The 21,667-nt window shown below is 53.9% G+C and overlaps 1 protein-coding gene across 5 annotated transcripts in view; it reads left to right on the plus strand.

The window, feature by feature from the left end:
- The window catches only part of TBL1X (transducin beta like 1 X-linked), a 230,658-nt gene extending 212,889 nt beyond the window's left edge, over positions 1 to 17,769 (plus strand). For 4 of the 5 annotated variants that reach the window (XM_011236269.3, XM_034649675.1, XM_034649674.1 and 1 more), the window contains 6 exons: positions 6,040 to 6,161; positions 8,828 to 8,902; positions 9,275 to 9,402; positions 11,086 to 11,251; positions 13,227 to 13,328; positions 14,339 to 17,769. In XM_011236269.3, coding sequence (XP_011234571.2) covers positions 6,040 to 6,161; positions 8,828 to 8,902; positions 9,275 to 9,402; positions 11,086 to 11,251; positions 13,227 to 13,328; positions 14,339 to 14,365 — 620 coding nt within the window. In that variant the 3' untranslated portion in view covers positions 14,366 to 17,769. Of the gene's footprint in view, positions 1 to 1,308; positions 1,370 to 6,039; positions 6,162 to 8,827; positions 8,903 to 9,274; positions 9,403 to 11,085; positions 11,252 to 13,226; positions 13,329 to 14,338 lie in introns of all 5 variants that reach the window. The other variant, XM_034649673.1, reaches the window with a different exon arrangement.
- The last annotated feature ends 3,898 nt before the right edge of the window (positions 17,770 to 21,667 follow it).

The raw sequence follows: 21,667 nt of genomic DNA on the forward strand, positions 1-21,667 counted from the left end.
GAGGTACTTGGTGTCCTGAAGATTACATCTGCAATTTCCTGCAGTTAATACAAAATATAAGCAGTTCCTCTTCCAGCAGAATGTTAAGTGCTGTGGACGGGGAGGTGGGAAAGTTTCAGTTAAGGGTAGACGTGCCAGTTGATTTAGACTTGATTCCTGTGGGACACATGGGGGGTTCCGTCGGGGAAGCATCTGCCTTCGGCTCAGGTCATGATCCTGGGGTCCTGGGATGGAGCCCTGCGTCGGGGTCCTGGGATGGAGCCCTGCGTCAGGCTCCCTGCTCAGAGAGGAGTCTGCTTCTCCCTCTCTCTCATGCTCTCTCTCAAATAAAATCTTTTTTTTTTTAAAGACCTACTTCCCATGGTGTTCATTGAGCTGGTCTCGTTGGTTCCCTGTCTTCCCGCTCTCAGCAAGTTCCTAAGGATTCAGGATTTACTTTGCTTTGCGAGGTGGAGATCCCTTTTTCTCCGCATTTGTACCGGTGACTCAGTGCCCGAGCCCCGTGCCTCACGCTGCTGTCCTGGATCCAGCGTCCACGCCTCGGGGCTGATGGTCAGGGCAGGTGTCAGAAATGCCAGTTTCTCTAGTCCTGCATTTGGAAAGTGCTAGAAAGGTGTCTCGAGGTGCTTCATTGCAAGTTTTTCTACAGGTCTCCGTGTGGGGGAGGAGGGAGAATCCCCACCAATCGGGGCCGTTTTCCCAGTATCGGGTGCGGCTGCTGCGTTCAGTGGAGAAGGCACCAGCACATGTGGCTGCCGGGTTCATAAAACGTAGCCACCCTGGATGCTGCACCTGGATTCCAAAAGTCTAGATGAAAGACAGAATCCCAAATATCTCATGAGTGGTTGTGTATCGATTCCGTGTTGAAACAGTATTTTGGCCGCATTGGAGTGGACTAAAATATATTGTTAAAATTAATTTTACTGATCTCTTTTTCCTTTTTTTAAGATTTATTTGAGAGAGCGTGTGCACGTGTGTGAGGGGAGGGGGAGAGAGAATCCTCAAGCAGACTCCTTACTGAGCACTGAGCCCGATGTGGGGCTTGATCCCAGGACCCCGAGATCATGAGCCAAAACCAAGAGTCAGACACTCAACCGACTGAGCCACCCAGGCGCCCCTTTTTCCTTTTTTTAAATGTAGTTAGGAGAAAATTAAAAATGACCTTTGTGGCTCACATTGTATCTCTTTTGGACAATGCTGGCTTAGAAGGAAAGGGGGGGGTCATGGTCTTTTCCTGTATGTTAGATTTCTCTAGAGAAATCTTTCTGTGAAGAATACTCACTTTTTCTTTTTGTTTGCGGAGCACAGACAACCATAATTTGGGATGCCCACACAGGAGAAGCCAAACAACAGTTTCCGTTTCATTCCGGTGAGTTTTTGAGGGTTTTTTTTGTTTTTGTTTGTTTGTAATTCAAAAATAGTAATTCGTAGTCCTAGGAAGTGTCTCTTACAGCAGTAATCGTGAAAGCTTGCAGGAGGGAGCCCACAGAACGGAGCCGGTGGGAAGGAAATGGATTTCATGGGGAGCGTTGCTCTTACTTTGCAAGATACAGATGCCCTCGGCGCGTGCCTGCTCGGAAGTTTAAAAACACAGCAGTGACCCAACCACAGAACCAGTGTGGGCGTCTTCCCCCTGCTGTCTCAAGGGGGATGCTGCGATGGGGTTCCCTGCGACCGTGCCTGGGTTCGGAAGTTCCCTGGGAGGAGTCCCCGGACTCCGCGGACAGCTGTCCTCAGGGCTGAGACGAGTCACCGCAGCAGGATACAAAGCAGAAGCCACAGACCAGAGGTGCACAGGGGGACGTCCTGAGCCTCCCAGGGTCCTCTGAGAGCGGAATCAGTCAGCTCACGTCTGATGCCCCCAGAAACAAGTTAGGACAAACACGTGAAGGGTCGGCTAGCAGGAAAACTCATCATGACCCAATGCCTGAAGTTTGTGATTGGCGGCTGGTCCCGTAGGCACCCCTGCTTGGTGTGTGCCCAGTTCCAGACTCCCAGAGGGAAAGCAGGGGTTTGGCATACACCCCACTATTTGCGCAGTTCAGACACAGGACACCATTATCGTCCGTTAGGCCGTGGTGGGAAACTTGTGGACGTCCAAATTCCCAGTCTCGGGCCAAGACCAGCCTTGCCAGTGGGAGCTGCTGCGGGGAGAGCATTAGGCCTGCGGGGGTCCGTGTGTCCCGCAGAGATGTGTAGCCACTGCTCTGGACCTCACCCTGTCCCTTTATGTGCTGGGGTCCCAGCAGGCTCCCTGGGGCGGCCAGGGGTCCAGAGTTCCCATTGTTCACACTCCCACCTGTTACTTCATGCTCTGCGTAGCCTTATCTTGTTAGATGTGGCCCCTTAAGGACAGACGACCACCTCCCAGAAGGAACAGACGGTTAGAAAGACTGGCTCAGGCTTGACAGAAGGGAGTGGGTGCGCCTTCCCTCAACAGGAAATGTTCCATTTTGACGGAATCTAAATGCACAGAGGGAGTGTTTACTATTCTCTCAGGGCATCCTGATGGGTAGTTGGGGTGCCTGGTGATGGTCTGCATCTAAACGCTGGCCCCATGGGGCCCCCTGGACGGCACAGCCCATCTCTGTGCCCAGGGAGGGGCTCCGAGCAGGGGACGAGGGTCGTCCAGGGAGCCGACGGAGCCAGAGTCTGTGAGGCAGGACTGGGTTCCAACGAATGGACTCCAGTCTGTCCCGTGACTGCACACGGTACTAAAGCAGTGCTTTCTCCTTAGCAAGGGGGACCCTGGTGTCACAGCTGACACCCTGCTGCTCTGCTGACGTAGCACGTCTCTCCCGTGCGTCCTGATAGCTTGGGGTCCACACCGGATACGCCCCTTGGGGTACCGGTAACTCTGCTGTTAGTGTTGCTTTAATCTCACGGCACTGATGATGTGGAAATGGCTGAACGTATTCCAGAATGTACGTTCTCACCAGGAAGTAAGCATGGCTTCAAGCGCAGGCGGCTTGCTCTTCCAGCCGGTGTGGGGTGGGGCGGGGGAGGGTGTATGTGTCATATTACATGACGTATACGTTTGTATTTGCATATGACATGCGTATATATGTGCCAGGACAGGTACACGCTCCCCGCCCCACTTACTGATGATATGTACCATCGGTAAAGGCGACTACACGTCCACGTGGTGGACAGCCATCACCGCTATCTAGTTCCAGAACATTTCCACCACCCCGAAAGGAAATCCCTTCTCCATTACAAAGTCAGTCTGCTGACAAGCCCACCCTCTGGCAAGCCAGCCTGCGTGGGTCTGTGTGTGTTGCCGCATTACAGCCCTGCTCCAGACGGCACAGCAGAGCAAGTAGCGAGTGACAGTGTCCTTCCTGGTGGCCTTGCATTGTTGGCATAAGTGCCGAAGCGTCCCGACCTTTGTTGTCGGGGACGATATGGTAGTGGGTTCGGAGCCCTAGAAGAGCAGGGGTGCTCACCCACGTGATTGGAGGAATATCTGAAACTCAGCTCTGGATTTTACTTTTCAGAGAAAATGAATGCCCTAGATAAACATCAGTGAGGTTCCCCTAACACTTCTAAGAATTGATGTATGGGGGCACCTGGTTGGCTCCGTCGGTGAAGTGTCCGACTCTTGATTTTGGCTCAGGTCCTGATCTCAGGGAAATGAGACCAAGTCCTGTGTCAGGCTCCACACCCAGTATGGAGTCTGCTGGTATATTCCCTCTCTCCCTCTCCCTCTGCCCTCCCCCCCACAGATAGTATGTAAATCTTTTCATTTATAAAGTTTTCAGCAGAGAAACCACAGGCCAGGGTTTATGGTGTATTCAGAGAACTTCTTGCCCGTAATTCTCACCGTAATGGGGATTGGGTAGACCCACTGCTGGTCCAGTAAGTTCCAGGTGTCATTTGCTCTTTTTTTCCCTTTAGTGTCAAGGAGAGTGCTAGAGATTGTTCAAGATGGTAACATGAAAGAAAAGCAAGCGTGCTCCTTTTCAGAGCAAAACACAGATAGTTGGCGCTTATAAAGAGGACCGTTCGTTAGCCTTCAGAGACTCCTGATTTGATGGGTTGATCTGAGAAATTGCTTTGCCGTGTTGGGTTTTCCCCATGAACACCCGGTAGGGCCACCGTCCGTCACCGTCAGCAGGAAGCGTGAGCTCGGAGCCCGAGTGGGGACGACCACTTGGCAAGGAGAAGGAACACGTAACAGCCCGGTAGATCTGCGGGGCGTTCTCCTGAGTGACATAAGCCAATCTCCAAAGGTCACCTGCTGTGTGATTCCATTTACATAGAAGCTTCTTGAGATGATGCGGTTTTGGACTTGGAGAACACACGAGTGGAGCCACAGTGTAGGGGTGCTGCAGGGAGGGCTTGGTGTGCGTGGCACGTGGCACGAGGGGACTCCTGGTGACGATGGCGTGGTTCTGGATCTGACGGGGTACGTGGTCGCACAGAGCTGCCCCTGTGGTAGCACGCCACCGCCCCCCCCCCACGCCACACCAGCATCAGCCTTCTGCTCTTGCTCCTGTCCCGTGGAGCTGCAAAGTGCAACCATTGGGGGAGCCTGGATGAACAGCAGTACTTCACAATTGAACAACAAAGAAAGCCAGGCTGTGCCTGGTGCTGATTGCCGAACCTCACTGGGCCCACGTGTGGGCAGAGAGGGCGTGGGGACCCCAGAACAGGTACACCTCGTTTCCCGTCGCTTACCCACACTAAACGGTGAGGTCACCCTGGGGGCTCTGGGGTCCTGGTGGCAGGGGCCCACTCACAGGGGGTCAGCCACCCAAGTACAGAGGGTCCCCTCTTCGGATGGCAAGGGTTATTAGCAGGTATTAATTTTTACGGCCAGGTGCTAGATTCTGTCGCTGGACCTGCCCCCCACATCGTCCTATTTCCGAGTGCATGGGTTGCACGCCCTGAATGCAGAGGGTGGCCCAGGAATTCAGGATTTCACCAGTGCGGTGCTGTCAGCACGAGCAGCTGCGGTCTTGGCTCTTTGGCTCACGGGCTCATCCCCCTGACCAAGCGGGATCTGCTCCTTCCTTCCACTGTGCACACGTGGGATCCTTGCCGGGAACTGAGGGGTTACCGTGAAACACGGTGCTGGGCAGGTAACAGAAAGAGATGCTGTTGGCCTCGCTCTCCCCCAAATACTCCCTCCCGCAAGATGCACTCGGGGAGGGAGCGGGATCCACCTGCAGTGGCCTACCTGTGAAAGGTGACCGGACTGAAACTGCAGAAGGGGAGGGGCAAGCTGATGTTAGCATATTCTGAGTCATCTGGATGCTTCTCCCGAGTCAGTGCTGACTTGACTTTACAAGAAACACAAGACATGGTTATGCACCGACCAGTTGATGAGACCTGCGTGATCAGAGACGCGCAGGAACCTAACTGTCTTCCTCCTGGGAACAAGAGGTGTGAGAGCAAGGGTGCTGCGTGTCTCATGGGCGGTCGGGGGAAGAGGGAGCGCTGGGAGGCAGAGAAGTCCATCACCCTCCCCCAAACCCTCCATGGACCTCCTGAAGCCACTGGGGCCTGAGAAAGGCCCAGGAGTCAAAAGGGGTGTTCATCACAAGTCCTGAGCCCTAAGCCCACTTGGTCCCCAAAGGGGTAAGTCCCCTCCAGTTGATGGGCTCCAATAATGTGTTGCAGGAGATTTTTTAAAACAGGGTATGAAATCTTTTTCATCTCCTTATCTCTGTTCTTCCCACCTAAAAGAAATCAAATCAGCCCATCACGGGGATATTTCTGGAAGCAACCGGGTGTAAGGGCAAGCAGCGCACGTTCTCATGAACCTTTCTCACCGTGTCGGGGAGCCGGCGACTCCGCGGCCACAGGGCACATCAGCCGCCACGGGGGGTCTCTCTAGAGCGTCTGCTCAGCGTTCCAGATGTGGACAGAAGGGTCTCTACGGTCGATGAGGAGAGGCTGTGTTCACACTGGGAACGTTCTTTCATTACGTGGCTGGATGAGGCTTCTTGACTCTGCTTTTAATTGTTTTAAATCAGCTGAGCTCTGTGCATGGGTAGTAAATGCAGGTGTCTTCCCACTGCCCCTGCCCTACAGCGCCCGCGCTCGACGTGGACTGGCAGAACAACACGACCTTCGCCTCGTGCAGCACTGACATGTGTATCCACGTCTGCAGACTCGGCTGTGACCGCCCCGTCAAAACCTTCCAGGGACACACCGTAAGTGTGACTTCTGAGGACTGGCCTCTGGGTCCCGGGTGCTTGCAGCATCCCTGGGCCCTAGATTAACCCACCTGTGGGCCCACATGTGACCCCGAGAGGAGTCAGGCGCTCGATTCTGCAGGGAAAGACTTGGAAGTAGCTGTCGTGAAAGTGTACAGAGACACAAAGGAAAGGCTGCTCGTAATGAGCGAATAGATGGGGAGTGCTGGCAGAGAAAGCACAGCCCAGTGGACGTCTGAGAACCGAGGGTACAGTGTCTGAAATGAAAATCCTCACGGGGAGTTCAGCAGCAGGTGGGAGATGGCAGGAAGGTTAAGGAAGCGAGATCATAGAAATGAGTTGATTTGAAGAGGTGATAAAAGCTTGGACAGACTTTCTCAAGGAGGCTTAATGACCTGTGGACAGTACGAAGCCCTCCAGCATTATACGTGTAACGGAGAGAGAGAGGAAAGAGAGTAGAACACAAAAATTATATGAAGCAATAATAGCCACATTTTCCTAAATTTGGTGGAAAATACCAACATTTAATCCAACACACTCAGATGCCAGCTGACTTCTCATCCAATTCCGTGGTGTGGGGCACACGAGGCTCTCTGTCTCTTTTCCAGGTCAGATCCCTGGAGCCCCCGAGCCCCCTTCTACTTGCCCGCCCGACACACACCGTTGTCCTCAGCACTGGCTCGTCTGCCCTACCGGTCCCTGCTTCTAAAAGCACAGCCATCAACTCTCCTGTTAGCATCTCATCGTGTCCCTAAACTGACCCCCCTCTGTGTTTCTCCCGTCTCTTACTCTCTACCCTAACCCTACACTCTCCCCAAACTTTTTTTTTTAAGATTTTTTTTTAATTTATTTATTCGACAGAGATAGAGATAGCCAGCGAGAGAGGGAACACAAGCAGGAGGAGTGGGAGAGGAAGAAGCAGGCTCATAGCGGAGGAGCCTGATGCGGGGCTTGATCCCATAACGCCGGGATACTCCCTGAGCCGAAGGCAGACGCTTAACCGCTGTGCCACCCAGGTGCCCCTCTCCCCAAACTTTTAACAGAAGTCTTTGCGACTTGCAGTGGCCCCACGTGGGGCTTGATCACCATCACACATGTGCACGTGGGTCTTCTCACAGCTCATCGTCCCGCATGAGACACAGGCTGAACGGAGCTGAGCCTCTTTTCTTCCCGAGACCCTGTGGACCATTCCTGGATGCCTCCTGGGAATTGTGACTCGGGCTGCAGAAGCAGGGAGAGAAAACTCCACCCGGGGAAGGAGCTGGCTGGACCTTTGAGGGTTTACAGATGGGTCTAGCTGGGGACACCCTGTGGGCCCAGCTCCACGCTCCTGGGCCCTGAAAGACCTACTCATAGGGTCTCCTCTCCATGGTTGCAGCCAAAGCCACCGTGGCTGCCTGCAATGGCTGAGCCTGTCCCCGGGGACACGCCTGTCCCTGGGCCCATTTCCCTGGGGTTCGGCATGCACTTCCTCATGGCCGTCTCTAGCCCAACCGCTCCGTCCTCGCTAAGCTCACCCAGTGAGCTGGTCCTGGGACTTCCAGGCTTTCTTCCTCCCTTTTCTTCAGGCCATCCGCTGTCCAGACTGCACGGAATGCACACGTGGCCTTGTCACTTCTCCACGTCACACCCTTCAAAACTCGGTGTTAACAAATAGCATGACCGTAAAATTTATCATCCAAACCAGAGCACTTAGGAGTGGGACATTATTGTGAGTCTGTAATCAGGTGACTGTCAGGCCGGGACAACAAGCATGAGTGGGACTCTCCTGGGCACATGGGCTCTAGTGATGCTGCTGGAAAGCCAGCGAGACCCGTGGGCTTGCTCCAGGCATTTCTCCTCAGCGCACAGCTGCCCCCGGCAGGCTGAGGTGCGGCGGGCTCCTGTATAAACGTGTCCCTCGGGGCATTTGCCTTCATCCTGCAGGAGTCAGGCTCGGGGGCATCCAGTCCCCGAAACTGGAGGCCTTTCTGCAGCCTCATTCCTTTCTGCCCCCCCCAGCACACTGCAGCTGCCTGCTGGAACTTTCTACCTGCCCTAGGTTGTAGCATGTGGCTTACTTGCTATTTGCCCTGGATTTCCAGCCCCTTGCCTCCCTCAGAGATTTTGTTTATGGGTGCATTCCTAACAGTTACCACGTGTGCATTTTGATCCCATCCCGAACCTGGATTAAATTGTCCTGTGTACCGAGATCTTAAAGTTTTGCACTCCACCCCCCCCATACCGCCCCCCAAGCATGGAAAGAGGGCTCTTGTATGGATTTAGGCCAGAAGCAGCTGTGGTATTAAAAGTATGTAGGAAACGATTTTCAGAGTCAGTTTTTAAATAACCGTGGTCTTACTGGTTTTCTGCGCTGTCCTGGATTATATGTACATTCGTGTAACTCCCTAGTCGTGATGTTTTCTTTCATAGAGAAACGTAGATGAGGTGGCGGTAACGTCTGGTATATGGCTGTGCTCGTATATAAATGTGGAAGGCGGAGTAAGGGAAAGGAAAGTAAAGGGAAAAGAGGAAGGTCCATGGTTTCTCAGTGGTGTCCTTTGAGATGCTGCCGACATGCAAATGGGCTCTTTGTGGCGCTGATGGGGCACTGCTGCCCCCTGCTGGAAGGTTGTGGTATCTGCTCACGGGCCTTTCTCCTGAAACCCTTCGCTCTCTTTCAGAATGAGGTCAACGCCATCAAATGGGACCCTTCTGGAATGCTGCTAGCATCCTGCTCCGATGACATGACATTAAAGGTAACGCTGTCTGAGAGGAGGGCGGGCTGTCTCATCCTAGACAACCGCACGTACTCAGTAGGACCTGGCGCTCACGGCTCCTCTGCCGACGATTTTGTTCCCAGCCCTCTCTCTGCCTCTGTCCCCACGACCAACTAGGTGTCGCTGTCGTGCGGTTAACTCCTATTGATCCGTGGAGGGCCCTGCGGAGACTCCTTCCCTTCCCCGTGGCCTTTCTCACAGGTGCACTCTCGCACGTTGCCCCCCTCTCTGGCGCGTGACGTGCTGATTGGCCGGCCGCACTCCACGCCACGCGGCCAGCTTCGCAAGAGCTCACGGAATGAGGGCTGTAGAAACGGCATTTGCTCACGTTGTTCCTGTTCCGTTCTCTAGATCTGGAGTATGAAGCAGGACACGTGTGTGCATGACCTGCAGGCTCACAGCAAAGAGATCTACACCATAAAGTGGAGTCCCACCGGGCCAGCCACCAGCAACCCAAATTCCAACATCATGCTCGCAAGGTAAAGGGCAGACAGCCCACAGCCCGGGCGCGGTTCCTAAAAGCAGCCTTGCTCGTTGGGGCCGAGCTGGCCGCAGGGCCAGTAAGACTTACTCGTAGCCAAAGAGAACAGGAAATATCGCTAAGCCGTTGGCCAATTTGTGCATGCCCTCCCAAACTAAATGACATGGTGCGCTCGCTTCGAAAGCGCCCACAAGACTATGAAGTGACACCTAACTTGAGGTAAGGCTCGTCTGAAGCGTGAAGTCTGTAGGAGGCACTGGTTGTACGTCTAGGCTTTGAGCACTTTGCTTTGGTGAGGGAAGGAAACCGAGTTCAGCGTGGACACTGGGCTTGGTTACTTGATCCAACTGGCAGCAGCAGGTGGGAAGCATTATGAACGATGACAAGGGGCTTCCCAGCCCTAGTCCGACCTGACCCAACCACCGATAGAGTGAACCCCCTGGGACGCAGCACTGGGAGCAGTGGAGTGGCCAGTCAGGCCAGAATTGGTTTGTCCCAGCGCTCGCCGGAGCCCGTTCCACTCTAGGTACTGTGTTTTCAAAAGAACATTTCGAAAACAAGCTGAAGAGATTCTGAGACTGAATGCCGGGGTCACTGGGGGTCTGGAGACTAGTCGGAAGCAGCGTGGGTGTGTTTGCTTTGCCTGGAATAGAGGAGCCTTGGCGGGGATGTTTCGTGACCAGGAGCGGCCATGGGCTTGTTGGAGAGGCGGCCATGGGGAGAGAGGGGTTGTGGGCACAGGCGACGGGTGGCAGCCTGCTGTAAATCAGGAAGAAAGTCCATCTTTGCAGCAAGCGGCGGGCCAGGCAGCCTCGCCGAGCAGTGAGGACTGGTGTTTGCTGAAGGGCTCGACCCGGGGCCCTCTCTTACACAGTACTGGAAGGGCTTACTACAGCTGCTGAGAGCCTAACCCCAGAAGAACGTGAAGGCCCTAATTCTCTTATTTCAAGTAATTGTCCTAAAATCCACTTCAGTTACTGTGTAAAGAACACACTGCAGTCCGTTCTGATGGCCTAGAAGGTGCTTCTGTGACACGGTACCCATTACGAGCACAAGTGATCCTTCCAGTCACTGGTAGGAAGGGAGCATACCTGTGGGGAGAGAATGCCACGTAACAGCTCTGGGATACGTGCTGTTCTTTCACGTTGGAAAATAACCCAGATTTGCAGCTCTCCACGGTGTGACCACATACTTGGATGTGACTGTATTTTAATTCCTGTTGGATTGAGTTTTATTCATTCAGTTTGCTATTTTTCCAAACCGTTGGTGTCATTTCAGTTGCTGACAACACAAGTTATCTTTTTAAATGGTGGGAGCATTTTAGAAAATGTGGTAAATACTCTATGAAAGTATTTATCATTCATATCTGTAGGAAATGCAGAGAGAAACTAAGTGGGTATCAGCTTATGTCCCTGGTAACAGCCCCGGAAGGAAGGGAAGGGAAGGAAAGGAAAGGGGAAAAGGGAAGGAAAGGGAAGGAAAGGAAAGGAAGATCTGTTTGAGGGCTATGGCCTCGTTTTCAGTATGTCCGAGTCACATTTTGGAGAGGGCGTGCCTGTTTATTACCTCTCAAAACATAAAAGCTTGGAAGCAAAAGCTGGTGATACTGGTTAAACATCTTAGGGCAATGGAAGGAAAGCAAGGTGTTTCTGCGGTGATGTTCTGTCTCCCGTCTTCTCAGTGCTTCATTTGATTCTACGGTTCGACTGTGGGACGTGGAGCGAGGCGTTTGCATCCACACGCTCACCAAACATCAGGAGCCTGTCTACAGTGTGGCTTTTAGCCCTGACGGGAAGTATTTGGCCAGTGGCTCCTTTGACAAGTGTGTGCATATCTGGAATACTCAGGTAATCCCCCCAATTCCTGGGACCGAATCCTTTCCAAAAGTAACGTCCAAATCGTGTTTCCAGGGACCCAGGCTAGAAGCGGCAAGTGGGGAATGTGTGCTTAGGAATGAGTTGCCCCAGATGAAGCCTTGAAGCCCACCCTTCCTCCCCGGGCAGACCCCAGGCTCCGTGCCGCCTGCCCTGTGCTCCGTATGGGCCGGGGGTCTTCTCCCCCCAGGGCTACCCCCATCTTCAACTTGTGGGCACTGACCCTTCTACCTGCCTCCTCCTTTTCTTGGGCACAGGCATCTCCAGGGACGCGGCCCTGTGGTTACTGCAGTTGGGGGGTGGACAGGTAGCCTTCCATTTGTGCTTCCCAGGAGCAGCAGGCAACGGGGCTGAGGCCCGCCCTGGCCACGTCTGTGCCCCACCAATACCCGCGGAATAACAGAAATCTGCACGTTGAGTAGAATGGGCAGGAACTAGCAGAATACAGAGTATTACCTTGGGTACTCAGCTCTTGGTCCTCCTAAGGAAGGAGATGGTCGTATGGTAGGAGTCCTTGAAAATAGCCAGTGATCCATTTTGTTGGATCTCGGGATGGATCACTTGGCTTCCCTGCACCCCTTTTCACATGACCTACCTTTTTGATTCCCTTGGGCTTGGTTGACGTCCGGATGGATTCACATTCTCGAGTCCATGTGCCCCTAGTGGCTGGGGGAGGTGGGGCCTGGGCCAAGGTAACTGGCACAGGCGTGCGGGGATCCACTGAGACCTCAGGCTTCCCAGGACTGCCTTACCTAAGCCACATCCTCTTGCGGAAGGAGAGGCGATGGTGGGCCCTGTGTGGAGCCAGCCTCTCTAGATGGGCCTCCTGGAAACACATCCCAGGGACAGCAGGCCAGAGTCTCTTCATGAAACACTTGCTGGAAATCATGCTGGATCAGTTTGTAAAATGACATCGTTCCTTAGGGGCTGCCTACTGTCAAAAACTCATCAAATCGTACCACTCCCTTTGTATAAATCACAACACTCTTTGAGACATTTTTCTTTAAAGATTTTTTTTTTTAATTGTTTAGATTTTTTTTTCAGAGAGAGGGAGAGCGAGCGAGCACAAGTGGTGGGGAGAGGGAGACGCAGACTCCCTGCTGAGCAGGGAGCCTGATGTGGGGCTCGACCCCAGGACCCTGAGGTCATGACCTGAGCGGGAAGTGGACGCTGAATCAACGGGGCCACCCAGGTGCCTTAGTTTTATTTTAAGTAAACTCTCCACCCAACGTGGGGCTGGAATTTATGACCCCAGGACCAAGGGTCATATTCTCTATTGGCTGAGGCAGACAGGTACCCCTGAGACACATTTTTTCCCAAGATTTTATTATTTGGGAGAGAGAGCGCGTTAGAGAGAGATCATGAGCAGGGGTCAGAGGGAGAGGCAGGCTCTTCGCCGAGCAGGGAGCCCGATGCGGGACTCGATCCCAGGACCCCAGCATCAAGACCTGAGCCGAAGGCAGACGCTTCACCCACTGAGCCACCCAGGCGCCCTCTTTGAGACATTCTAATTAAAGGTCACTTTAATTCTCAGTGAGAGGAGTACCTTCTGTAAATATAAAAAATGTCACAGCGTCGACCTTTTCCCTGCTGTGTTCCCATCTCGTAGGAACAGCTGCCCCATCTGCACGGCACCGTCAGTCGCTGGCTGGGAGGGGCCCGAGGGAGGAGCGACCTCCCAGCCTTGTCCAGGTTTGGGTCGCGGGCCACCAAGGGCTACGTGTGGGCTCCCGGTGGAGGCAGGTCTGAAGGCACGTCATCTGCAGCCACGAGAGAGTTTCCCCAACATTGCTTTTCTGTGTGTCTGACAACTTGCGAGAGCAGCTGTCCGTGACGATGCAGTGGGATAACGTCTCGGGGACATCCCGAGGAGCCGCTCCTTGTAGCGCATCCCTGCGGTGCGTGCCCTGTGCGTCCTGAGTGATGACTGCTGTGCTTTGCTTTGCAGAGTGGCAGTCTGGTGCACAGCTACCGAGGCACTGGCGGCATCTTCGAGGTGTGCTGGAATGCCCGAGGGGACAAAGTGGGCGCCAGCGCGTCCGACGGCTCTGTAAGCAGCACCTGTGGCTGGAGGGGGAGTGGAGGGGCCAGGGCGGGAAGGTGAAAAGCCGGGCACCTGACACCTGACTGCACTTCCTAGAGCGGGGGGGGGGGGGGGGGGGGGGGGGGGGNGACGGGGCGGGACAGTGATGGGTCCTGGTCCTCCGAGACCCTTGCACACAGTAGGTATTCAGTGAATGTGTTTTGGGTGAAGGAAACTTCTGGGCTGGATCCCATTGGGTTGGCACCGTTTGAGAATGGCTGCCTGTTCCTCCCCTCCAGGTTGTCATTCTGGCCAATATTTTCTCAGGGAAATTGGTGATTCTGCCCCCATGAGGACATTGGACAATGTCTGGAGGTGTTTTTGGTTGTCCCTACTTCGTGGGGGGGGGGCCGCACCTGGCGTCTGGTGGGTGGAGGGCAGGGACGCTGCTAAGCCTCCTACAAGGCCCAGGACGGCCCCCACAGCAGGGAAGCATCTGGCCGTAAATATCACTGGTGGTGATGCCGAGAAACTTGCTCCTGTCTTAGCTCCACGTTTGTGCCCCTGACTGGGCCCTGTGGTGGTAAGGGCACAGCCTTTCCTTCCATAGGTCTCCTGGCTCCCAGTGGTCCTACTCTGGTCCCATGAGATGTCTAGCCTTTTAATTCATTCCTGCAGTTGAGCTCCAAGGCCGGGGGGTAGCAGAGAAGGGCTTGCCGAGTGTCTGCATGGGCCCCCCGTGTTCCCAGCATCCATCTGCTCAGGCTTGACTTGTCACCTACCCCGTCACGATGCGTCCACTCCCATTTGTTCCCAGCATTGCCCTCGACCTGACTTTTCCGTACCGTGCTGTTTGCTTGGGGTTGGTTGGCCAGATGCTCAGACACTGGCCTCTTACTGGAGTTTCTCTGAACCTTCGTGACTGTGTGCCAACTTTATTTACAAAACACGGGTGATGAGCCAGATTTGGTCCAAGGGCTGTAAAGGCATCTTGGTGGTGTCGGTGAAGATAACAGGCATTTTCTCTTTCCTTCCAGGTGTGTGTTTTAGATCTTCGGAAGTAAACACAAAATATTAGAGAAAAGAATTCTAACGGACCAGCAGTGAATGTGTGGGGTTGCAGACATAGTTCTCTCCGCTCCAAAACTGTATGAACTTGACTGGCATTAGAGTGTACTTGGAAATCAGCTCATCCCTGGCCACGGGAATCTCTATTTTTTCGTAACCTTCATCAAGAAGTTTAAAACAGAAACATACACAGTCCTATCAAAGGGGGAAAGAATGGTTTCCACCCAGAACATTCAGCCTGGGAAGCACAAAGCCACCAGTGAAACGGTGCACGGTTTGGTTTCCATCCAGAACAGGCTCTGATGGCTGAGAGGAGAAAAAAAAAAAAAAGGAGGAAAAAAAAAAAGGAAAAAAAAAGCTGTGCCAAAAAAAGGAAAAACGAGAAAAATGCTGTGATAAACCAAAAGGGGGGGAGGGGACTCTCCTCCACGTGGCGGGTTTGTTTTTTCCCTAACAATTTGGACACTACAGTTCTCACAAAGGATGTTCAAAGACCAGTTTGTACCGATGAAATGCGCAACTTTGTAATCCCAACACTTTCTATTTTCTAGAATCTTCTTTGTCCGGTGGTTTTTCTATTGGCTGGAATCCTGTTGTCTGGGGGCCTTCAGTCTGAGATGGAAACTGTTTTTGGTGTGTTGCTTCTTTCCTGTTGTCTGCCCCCGCCTCCCGCACCTTTCTCCTTCGTTCCGTGTGGTCTTGTCTACCCTCCGTAGATGCAGCCTCATGGACACCATGACGAAATCCTGGACGGACAGCTTTCGCGTCCCCTCCCCCATCGCCCCTCGCTCACTCTCTCTCTGTCCGTTTCTCATAGTTGCTTCGGATCTTAGGTCTCAAAGGCACTTTTGGCACATAATAAGTGCTTTATGTAAGCAGGCAGGGCAGGGGGACTTTTTACAGGAGAAAATACTTATAAGAGAGAGAGTCCGGAGTATTTTTGGAAAAAAAAATATTTTTATGTTAAAACAATTTTAAAATCCTAAAATGGCCATCAGACATAGAGAGCTTTGTGTGATTCATATTTTAAACAAATTTTAGGAAGACACAGGCAGGGTCTGAGGTCGGCTTTTCCTTTCCCTTCAGCTTCATGAAAGGTGGTTAGAAGTCTGGGTGGGGAAGGGTCGGTCCTGTGCATTGGTCATGGGATTGCTCTGCAGCCAGAGCGTGAGGTCCCAGCGCGTTTTGGTTCGAAGAAGTGCATTGCATCTTGCAGGGTGTGTGTGCCCTCGTAGCCGGCGGGAGAGAGAGGAAGAACAGTGCCCTCTGACCCCAAGCAGCATTCCCCAAACCAAATGGTATTGAAGAAGCCATCACGACTGACGGCTGGGCTCGATGTCCCCTCGACATCTCGTTGACGGCACTATACATACCGGGGGTCGCGTCATCGAGAGCAGGGTGACCCGTCCTTGCAACACTGACATAAAAGGCTCCAGGATCTCCCCTGGTCTCCCGATGACAGAAAAGAACGGGGAAGGAAGATGTTCAGTCCCGGAAGTGAATTACATAGGTAGAAATGTCACTAATAATTTCTGCTGTCTTCATAATTTCTTTCTCTCGTAAGAGACTAGGAGAAAGATTTCTTTTTTAAATAATGAATCTTTTTACTGTTTTTAAAAAATTAAACATGGCTTTGTGTTCCTAGAGGAGTTTCCTTTCATTGGATCAGGTGACCTTTGTACTCTTGTTGTCATAACCCGACACGACCTAGTTTTTAAATGAGCCGTGGGGAAGGACTGAAAGCTGAGGCCTCCTGCCTCCTCTGTTTCCCAGCGGGCACAGGAAGGGATGAGGAAGCTGGCCAGGCCCAGGCGGGGGTCCAGTCCTGGGCAGGTGTCAGCTGGGTCGTGTGTTCCAGCCATGAGGCAGGACGTTAGTTAGTTAGAGGGTGGCATCCATCCATGCAGCCAAAACCCAACGGGCAGGAGAAGGGCTTCCTACAGAACCTGGAAGGGCCGACCGGCTACAAAGACCAGAGTGTGCATCCTTCTCATCATTAATTGGCTTGGATTTCAGAGTCATTCATAGCCGGTCTACACGAGACCCAAAAAGTGCTCTTCTGGACGACTCGGGTATTTTATTCAGGCTCTGTTTCCGAAGTGCTTCGGCCAGGGCTCAGAGTTCTGTGGAGTCGCCTCTCCCATCTTTAAAGATAGCAGATAAGGATTCATTGCCTGGCCCCGAGACATCATCAGGCTTGCGATGCAGTGTGTTGGGGGTCCAGACCAACACCATCTGACTCCCTACCCCAAGTAAGGATGTCCCCTCTACAGAGCATACGTTGTCGAGGGGTGGCCCGTGGTCGGGACATGGCTTGTGTGTGACAAGTCAAACACTGTTGGGTGGCCATGGCGAGACATCCTGTAAGGGGTTCAGCAGATACTCTTCACAGGGAGGTGGGGAGCCCGGGCTTTAGCCCCCTGCCAACTCGGAGTCGCTTGGGAATGGTCAGGTAGGAGCCAAGGGCTGCAAGGCCACGCGCAGCAGAGGCTTGACCCCTGTGCGCAGAGGGGAAGCCGGTGAGGACAAAGGCCTACGTCCGCTGCCTAGCTTCCCCGAGCAGCCCTTGCAGAGGAAGCTTCCCACCGGCCTGAGAGGGACCGACCATGAGCGTGCGGGCAGCACCCCTTCCATCTGTCCCCAGCACAACAACCACAAACCATCGAGCCTCCCACATTCGCCCTGCTGCCAGAAAGCTGGAAGATTGATCTCCGTCCTCGAGGGACGGCCCGTGGGTGAAGTTACTATTTGTCCTTGTTCACAGCTCTGAGAAATAGTGGGTAAATGCTTAAGTCTGACCACACGGAACCTTGATTCTGAAATCTGAGTAACACGATGATCCTTCCCAGAACCTTCGGTTGGGTTTCAAGTGACCAAGACCGTGTCCCGCACGCCCAGCTGGCAGAGGGATCCTGCCCCACGGCGGGGGAACCGAAAGGGCCAGACGTGACAGGGTGTCCACCCTCCGACCCCACACAACACCTAGGACTTGACGTTTGTTTTGTCTTTCTAAAAATAGATCACGGAGCCAAGTGAAGTGCACTTTGTCAAATGTAAGGGTCTGCTTTGTTGTTACTTTTAACCTTCTGTTCACCTTTTTTTTTTTAATCGTGTTTCTTGTCAAATGCAGAAATGTTCCTTCCGCCACTCACTGAAGTTTTGAATTCTGGCTTCTGCAGTTTTTATTGTCTGTGTCAGACGTACAGCCAGATGTGGTCCTCTGTCTGCATTTTCTAGATTCTGTTCCATCCACATCGACCCCCGTTTTGTTCTCTCCACCCCCACTCACCCTCACGCTCTCTGAAAGAATCACCTTCTGTGTCGTAGCTCATTTGTTTCAAGAGAAAATCAACAGATCATACTCAGTGTCTTGAATAAATTGCTCTATTTTGATATTAGAGAACTCAGTGAGTGTGCGTTCTTGCTCTCGCAGGGGGAACTCTTGGGCCCCCGTGGACACGGATGGGTGAAGACCAAACTCTGCCTGTTCTCAAGGAAACGACTTGAGTGCCTCTTTCCGGGGCTGCTCTGCTGAAACGGGGCCACGGTGACCGTCACAGGTTCTGTAACGGGAGCGTGTTTCCACCTGTCCCTCCTCCACCTTATTCCAGGCTGGTGGGGGTAAAATGTCAGAGCAGAGGGGTCTTAGCAGCAGGTGGGTTTGCTGGGAGACTGAGCTCAAGGACTAGCGTTGAGCCATTTGAGGAACCCAAAGTCACAGGACGTGGGTGACTTCACGGTACAGATTAACGTTCCGCACGCTGACCGACATCTGCTCTGTGCCACATGCCAACAGCCGTTTCGTGTCCCCTTAATCGGTGGGTGCTCCGTAATTACTGGGTGTTGCTACCGCGATGAGGAAGGAGGCAGACGAGGAGGAGGGGCAGAGCACTCCTGCACGGTACGTACTTGCCCTGTGAGTCACCAACAAGGTCACGGTGTCCTTCCCGCCAATTCCGACTTGATCCTGCACTAGAACGAAGCTGACAGCTGGGGTCCCAGGGCTGTGGGAGGGGACACAGCCTGCTTTCTTTTTGATAACTCCAAGTTGACCGAGCACGTCCCCACAGTTCGGGCATTCAGGGGAAACACAGCCATAGAAGGTCCTGGGAAGAACCCAGTAACAAGCATGGCTGTGCGGGGGTGGGGTGGGGGGGACGCAGCGCATGTCAGGGTTCCTGGGGGCAGAGGCGTACGTGACGTGTGGCTTTGGTGGGATCACACAGCTTTAAATGGGGTTCTTTACACCAGAGAGGAAGCTGGATTTTATTTTGGACCTCTTCAGCTTGGGTCACTTCACAGGACTTGTCCTGTCCCATCTTGATGCGGTTCCTAAAGGGTATTTACGAATGTTCTTCATGTTTGCGGGAAGGTCTCTGGGCACGTGTGTGTGCTGGCCGTTCGTTACTGTTGACGGAGACCTGGATGTCGCTTTGTGAGCTGCGTGAGAACGGGCAGGACCCCGTGGGAAGCAGTGCTGTGTCTGCCCTTACCAAACACTCAGAATGTGGCCGAATATTTTTTTCCAGTCTGGCTCCCTTTCCTCTGAAATGCGTCAACCACGACACATTTCCACCTCGAGCAGGACGCAGACGGTGCGGGGACCGGTGTGGGAGACGGCGGGACACTATTCTGCACAGCGTTACTGTCCACTAAAACGTTAGTACATGCTCCGGAGAACGGGGGCTCTGACGCCAAGCGAAAGCAACTGGGAGAAACCACAGCAAAGCCGCTGGGTGGGACACGTTCTACCCAGAGTGCCCGCTGTACGTGAACATGACGGCATTCCCATAATAGGCGACGTGAGCAGAGTCCTCGAGAGGCATCCTAAGGTGTGACAGATCGACGGGCTCCCAACCTGGCCATACACTAAAATCACACGGAAGTCACCCGGTAGGACCCGCCTCACTTTCCCACCCAAACTACACCCCCAGCGACGAACGCCTCCGTGGTGTCCAGCCAGCCCAGACTCGTGGGTCCCCGGCACCGCACCTTCTTGAAAACGTCCCTCCCTCGTCATTACTGCCTTCTCTCCACGGGATCGTGGCCCGTCATGCCCCCGAGCTTTCTAGCACCCACCAGCTACAAAACCGTCGCGAGCCCCCCTGCAGCAACCAGCCTGACCGGGAATCGCTTCAGACCAGGCTGCCCATCACTGTCTCGTGTATTCTTCTGCTCAGCTGTCTCCTTCTCACCAGAGCGACTTGATACGCTACGTCTCTGACAGTCATTTGCGTGTCCCCAGGGCGTCCGCGGACTCGCTCGGTGTCTGTCCAGTAGGCACGAGGAGGGATGCACGCACCTTCTGCCCCCCACCCCATAAAAACCACCATGCTGGCCGGTGACCTGGACCCCCCATCGAGGAGGAGTTGTACCTGGATCGTCAGATCAGACAGACTTCTTACTTGCAAGCTTCTGAACCCGACTCTGGCCAGCGTAAGCCGAAAAGAATGAATGAGNGAACCCGACTCTGGCCAGCGTAAGCCAAAAAGAATGAATGAGAATCTTGGGCCCTGCGAGGACCAGGCCTGGAGACCACACAGGCAAGAACAGCCAAACTGAGGCTACGGGATTGGTCGCATGCAGGGAACGCACACAGACACACAGCTGGGCGCTGCGCACCCCCCANGCTGCCCACCCCCCGACACTGGACGCTGGACTGTGGCCCCCGGAAAGCACTCCAGCTGCTTGCAAAGCAGGCGTGCCTGCTGCCAACCCCTCTCGGACATGCTTCCGTCAGCCCATTCCCTTGGGCACTAGCTTCTAACCTGGACTGGGGGACGGGTCTGACTTGTCGAGTTCCATGTCTTGCTCCAGGTGTTGGGGAGGCCGGGAAAGCCAGGAGCTGGCATCCCTGCCCCCGGGGTGGGGTGGGCTGGCCTCAGGCCACCGGGGGAACCATCACGCAGAAGGGGGGCTTCTGATGCTGGGGGAGACCGAGTGTCAACACAGAGTGAGAGGGCAGATCCACCCAGAAAAGCCAGGGCTCGTTCGCACGTCCTTGACACTCTGGATCACGGTGCGTGCCATCTAGCACGGGGCCACCCTTAGGAATGCACGGCCCTGGGCACCATGGTCACAGTCCAAGTGTGCCCGAATCCCATCAGCAACCAAGCGACTCTCCAACAGTACAACTCTAGGAGCTTCCTGGACCGCTTTTCTGGAGTAAGCGGGAGTCGTCTCNCGGGGGAACCATCACGCAGAAGGGGGGCTTCTGATGCTGGGGGAGACCGAGTGTCAACACAGAGTGAGAGGGCAGATCCACCCAGAAAAGCCAGGGCTCGTTCGCACGTCCTTGACACTCTGGATCACGGTGCGTGCCATCTAGCACGGGGCCACCCTTAGGAATGCACGGCCCTGGGCACCATGGTCACAGTCCAAGTGTGCCCGAATCCCATCAGCAACCAAGCGACTCTCCAACAGTACAACTCTAGGAGCTTCCTGGACCGCTTTTCTGGAGTAAGCGGGAGTCGTCTCACATGAAGGGAGGATCGCGTAACCCAGCTGTCTGCAGTGTCCTGAGAAAACAGCATCTTTCTTTCTAGAGGCCTACCTAGGTGGCTTGTAGCTCCAATGCACACTGCGGTATGGTTGCCGATGAATAAAAAATGCATTTAAAACTTTTAAATATACATAGATTGCAACTGATAGAAAGATTCCAAGCTAGGCAATGATCTAAAGCACGTTCTAAGGTTTCCTTAGACTATGTCCCTGCCCAGCACGGCACGGGCACCGACGGCTACGTTAGAGATGGAGACCTGGACCCTTCTCTGCCCCCAGTGGCGCGGGGAGGGCACGCTGTGCGGCCGCCCCGGCCATCCTGCGGCGCCCCTAAATGTGTCTACATCATCAAGACTTCGCTCAAGAGCGTTTGCTAGAGGTGGTGTTCAGACAGCACGCACGTCGGGCTGGGAGCTCAGTTACAACTACGTTGTTTTATTAACCCTTCTAGAGACCTGGATGTGCATTTACATTACAGCGGCCAGCCTCAGGAAGACCCCGGGCAGCGGAGCATGGAGACGTTCCTGTGGGTCTGGAAGGAAGGAATTCTCCTCCTGTCCCCAGTCACGCTCCCGGGTCCTCTCTCATCAGACACATTCCTCGGGAAGAAACCCTAACAGGCTGATGACAGAAGATCTGGGGGCAGAACACAGTTCTCAAGAACGAGGACTGCAGAGCCTGAGGACATGGCGTCTGGACCCCTGTCCCGTCCCTCTCATAGGTCTCCCCGGGGTGTGGGAACAGAGTCAACCTCATTTTCGTTGCGGGACTCACTTGTGACATGGATTTCAACTGTG

The sequence above is a fragment of the Ailuropoda melanoleuca genome, chromosome X (assembly GCF_002007445.2).
Source record: "Ailuropoda melanoleuca isolate Jingjing chromosome X, ASM200744v2, whole genome shotgun sequence".
NCBI lineage: Eukaryota > Metazoa > Chordata > Mammalia > Carnivora > Ursidae > Ailuropoda > Ailuropoda melanoleuca.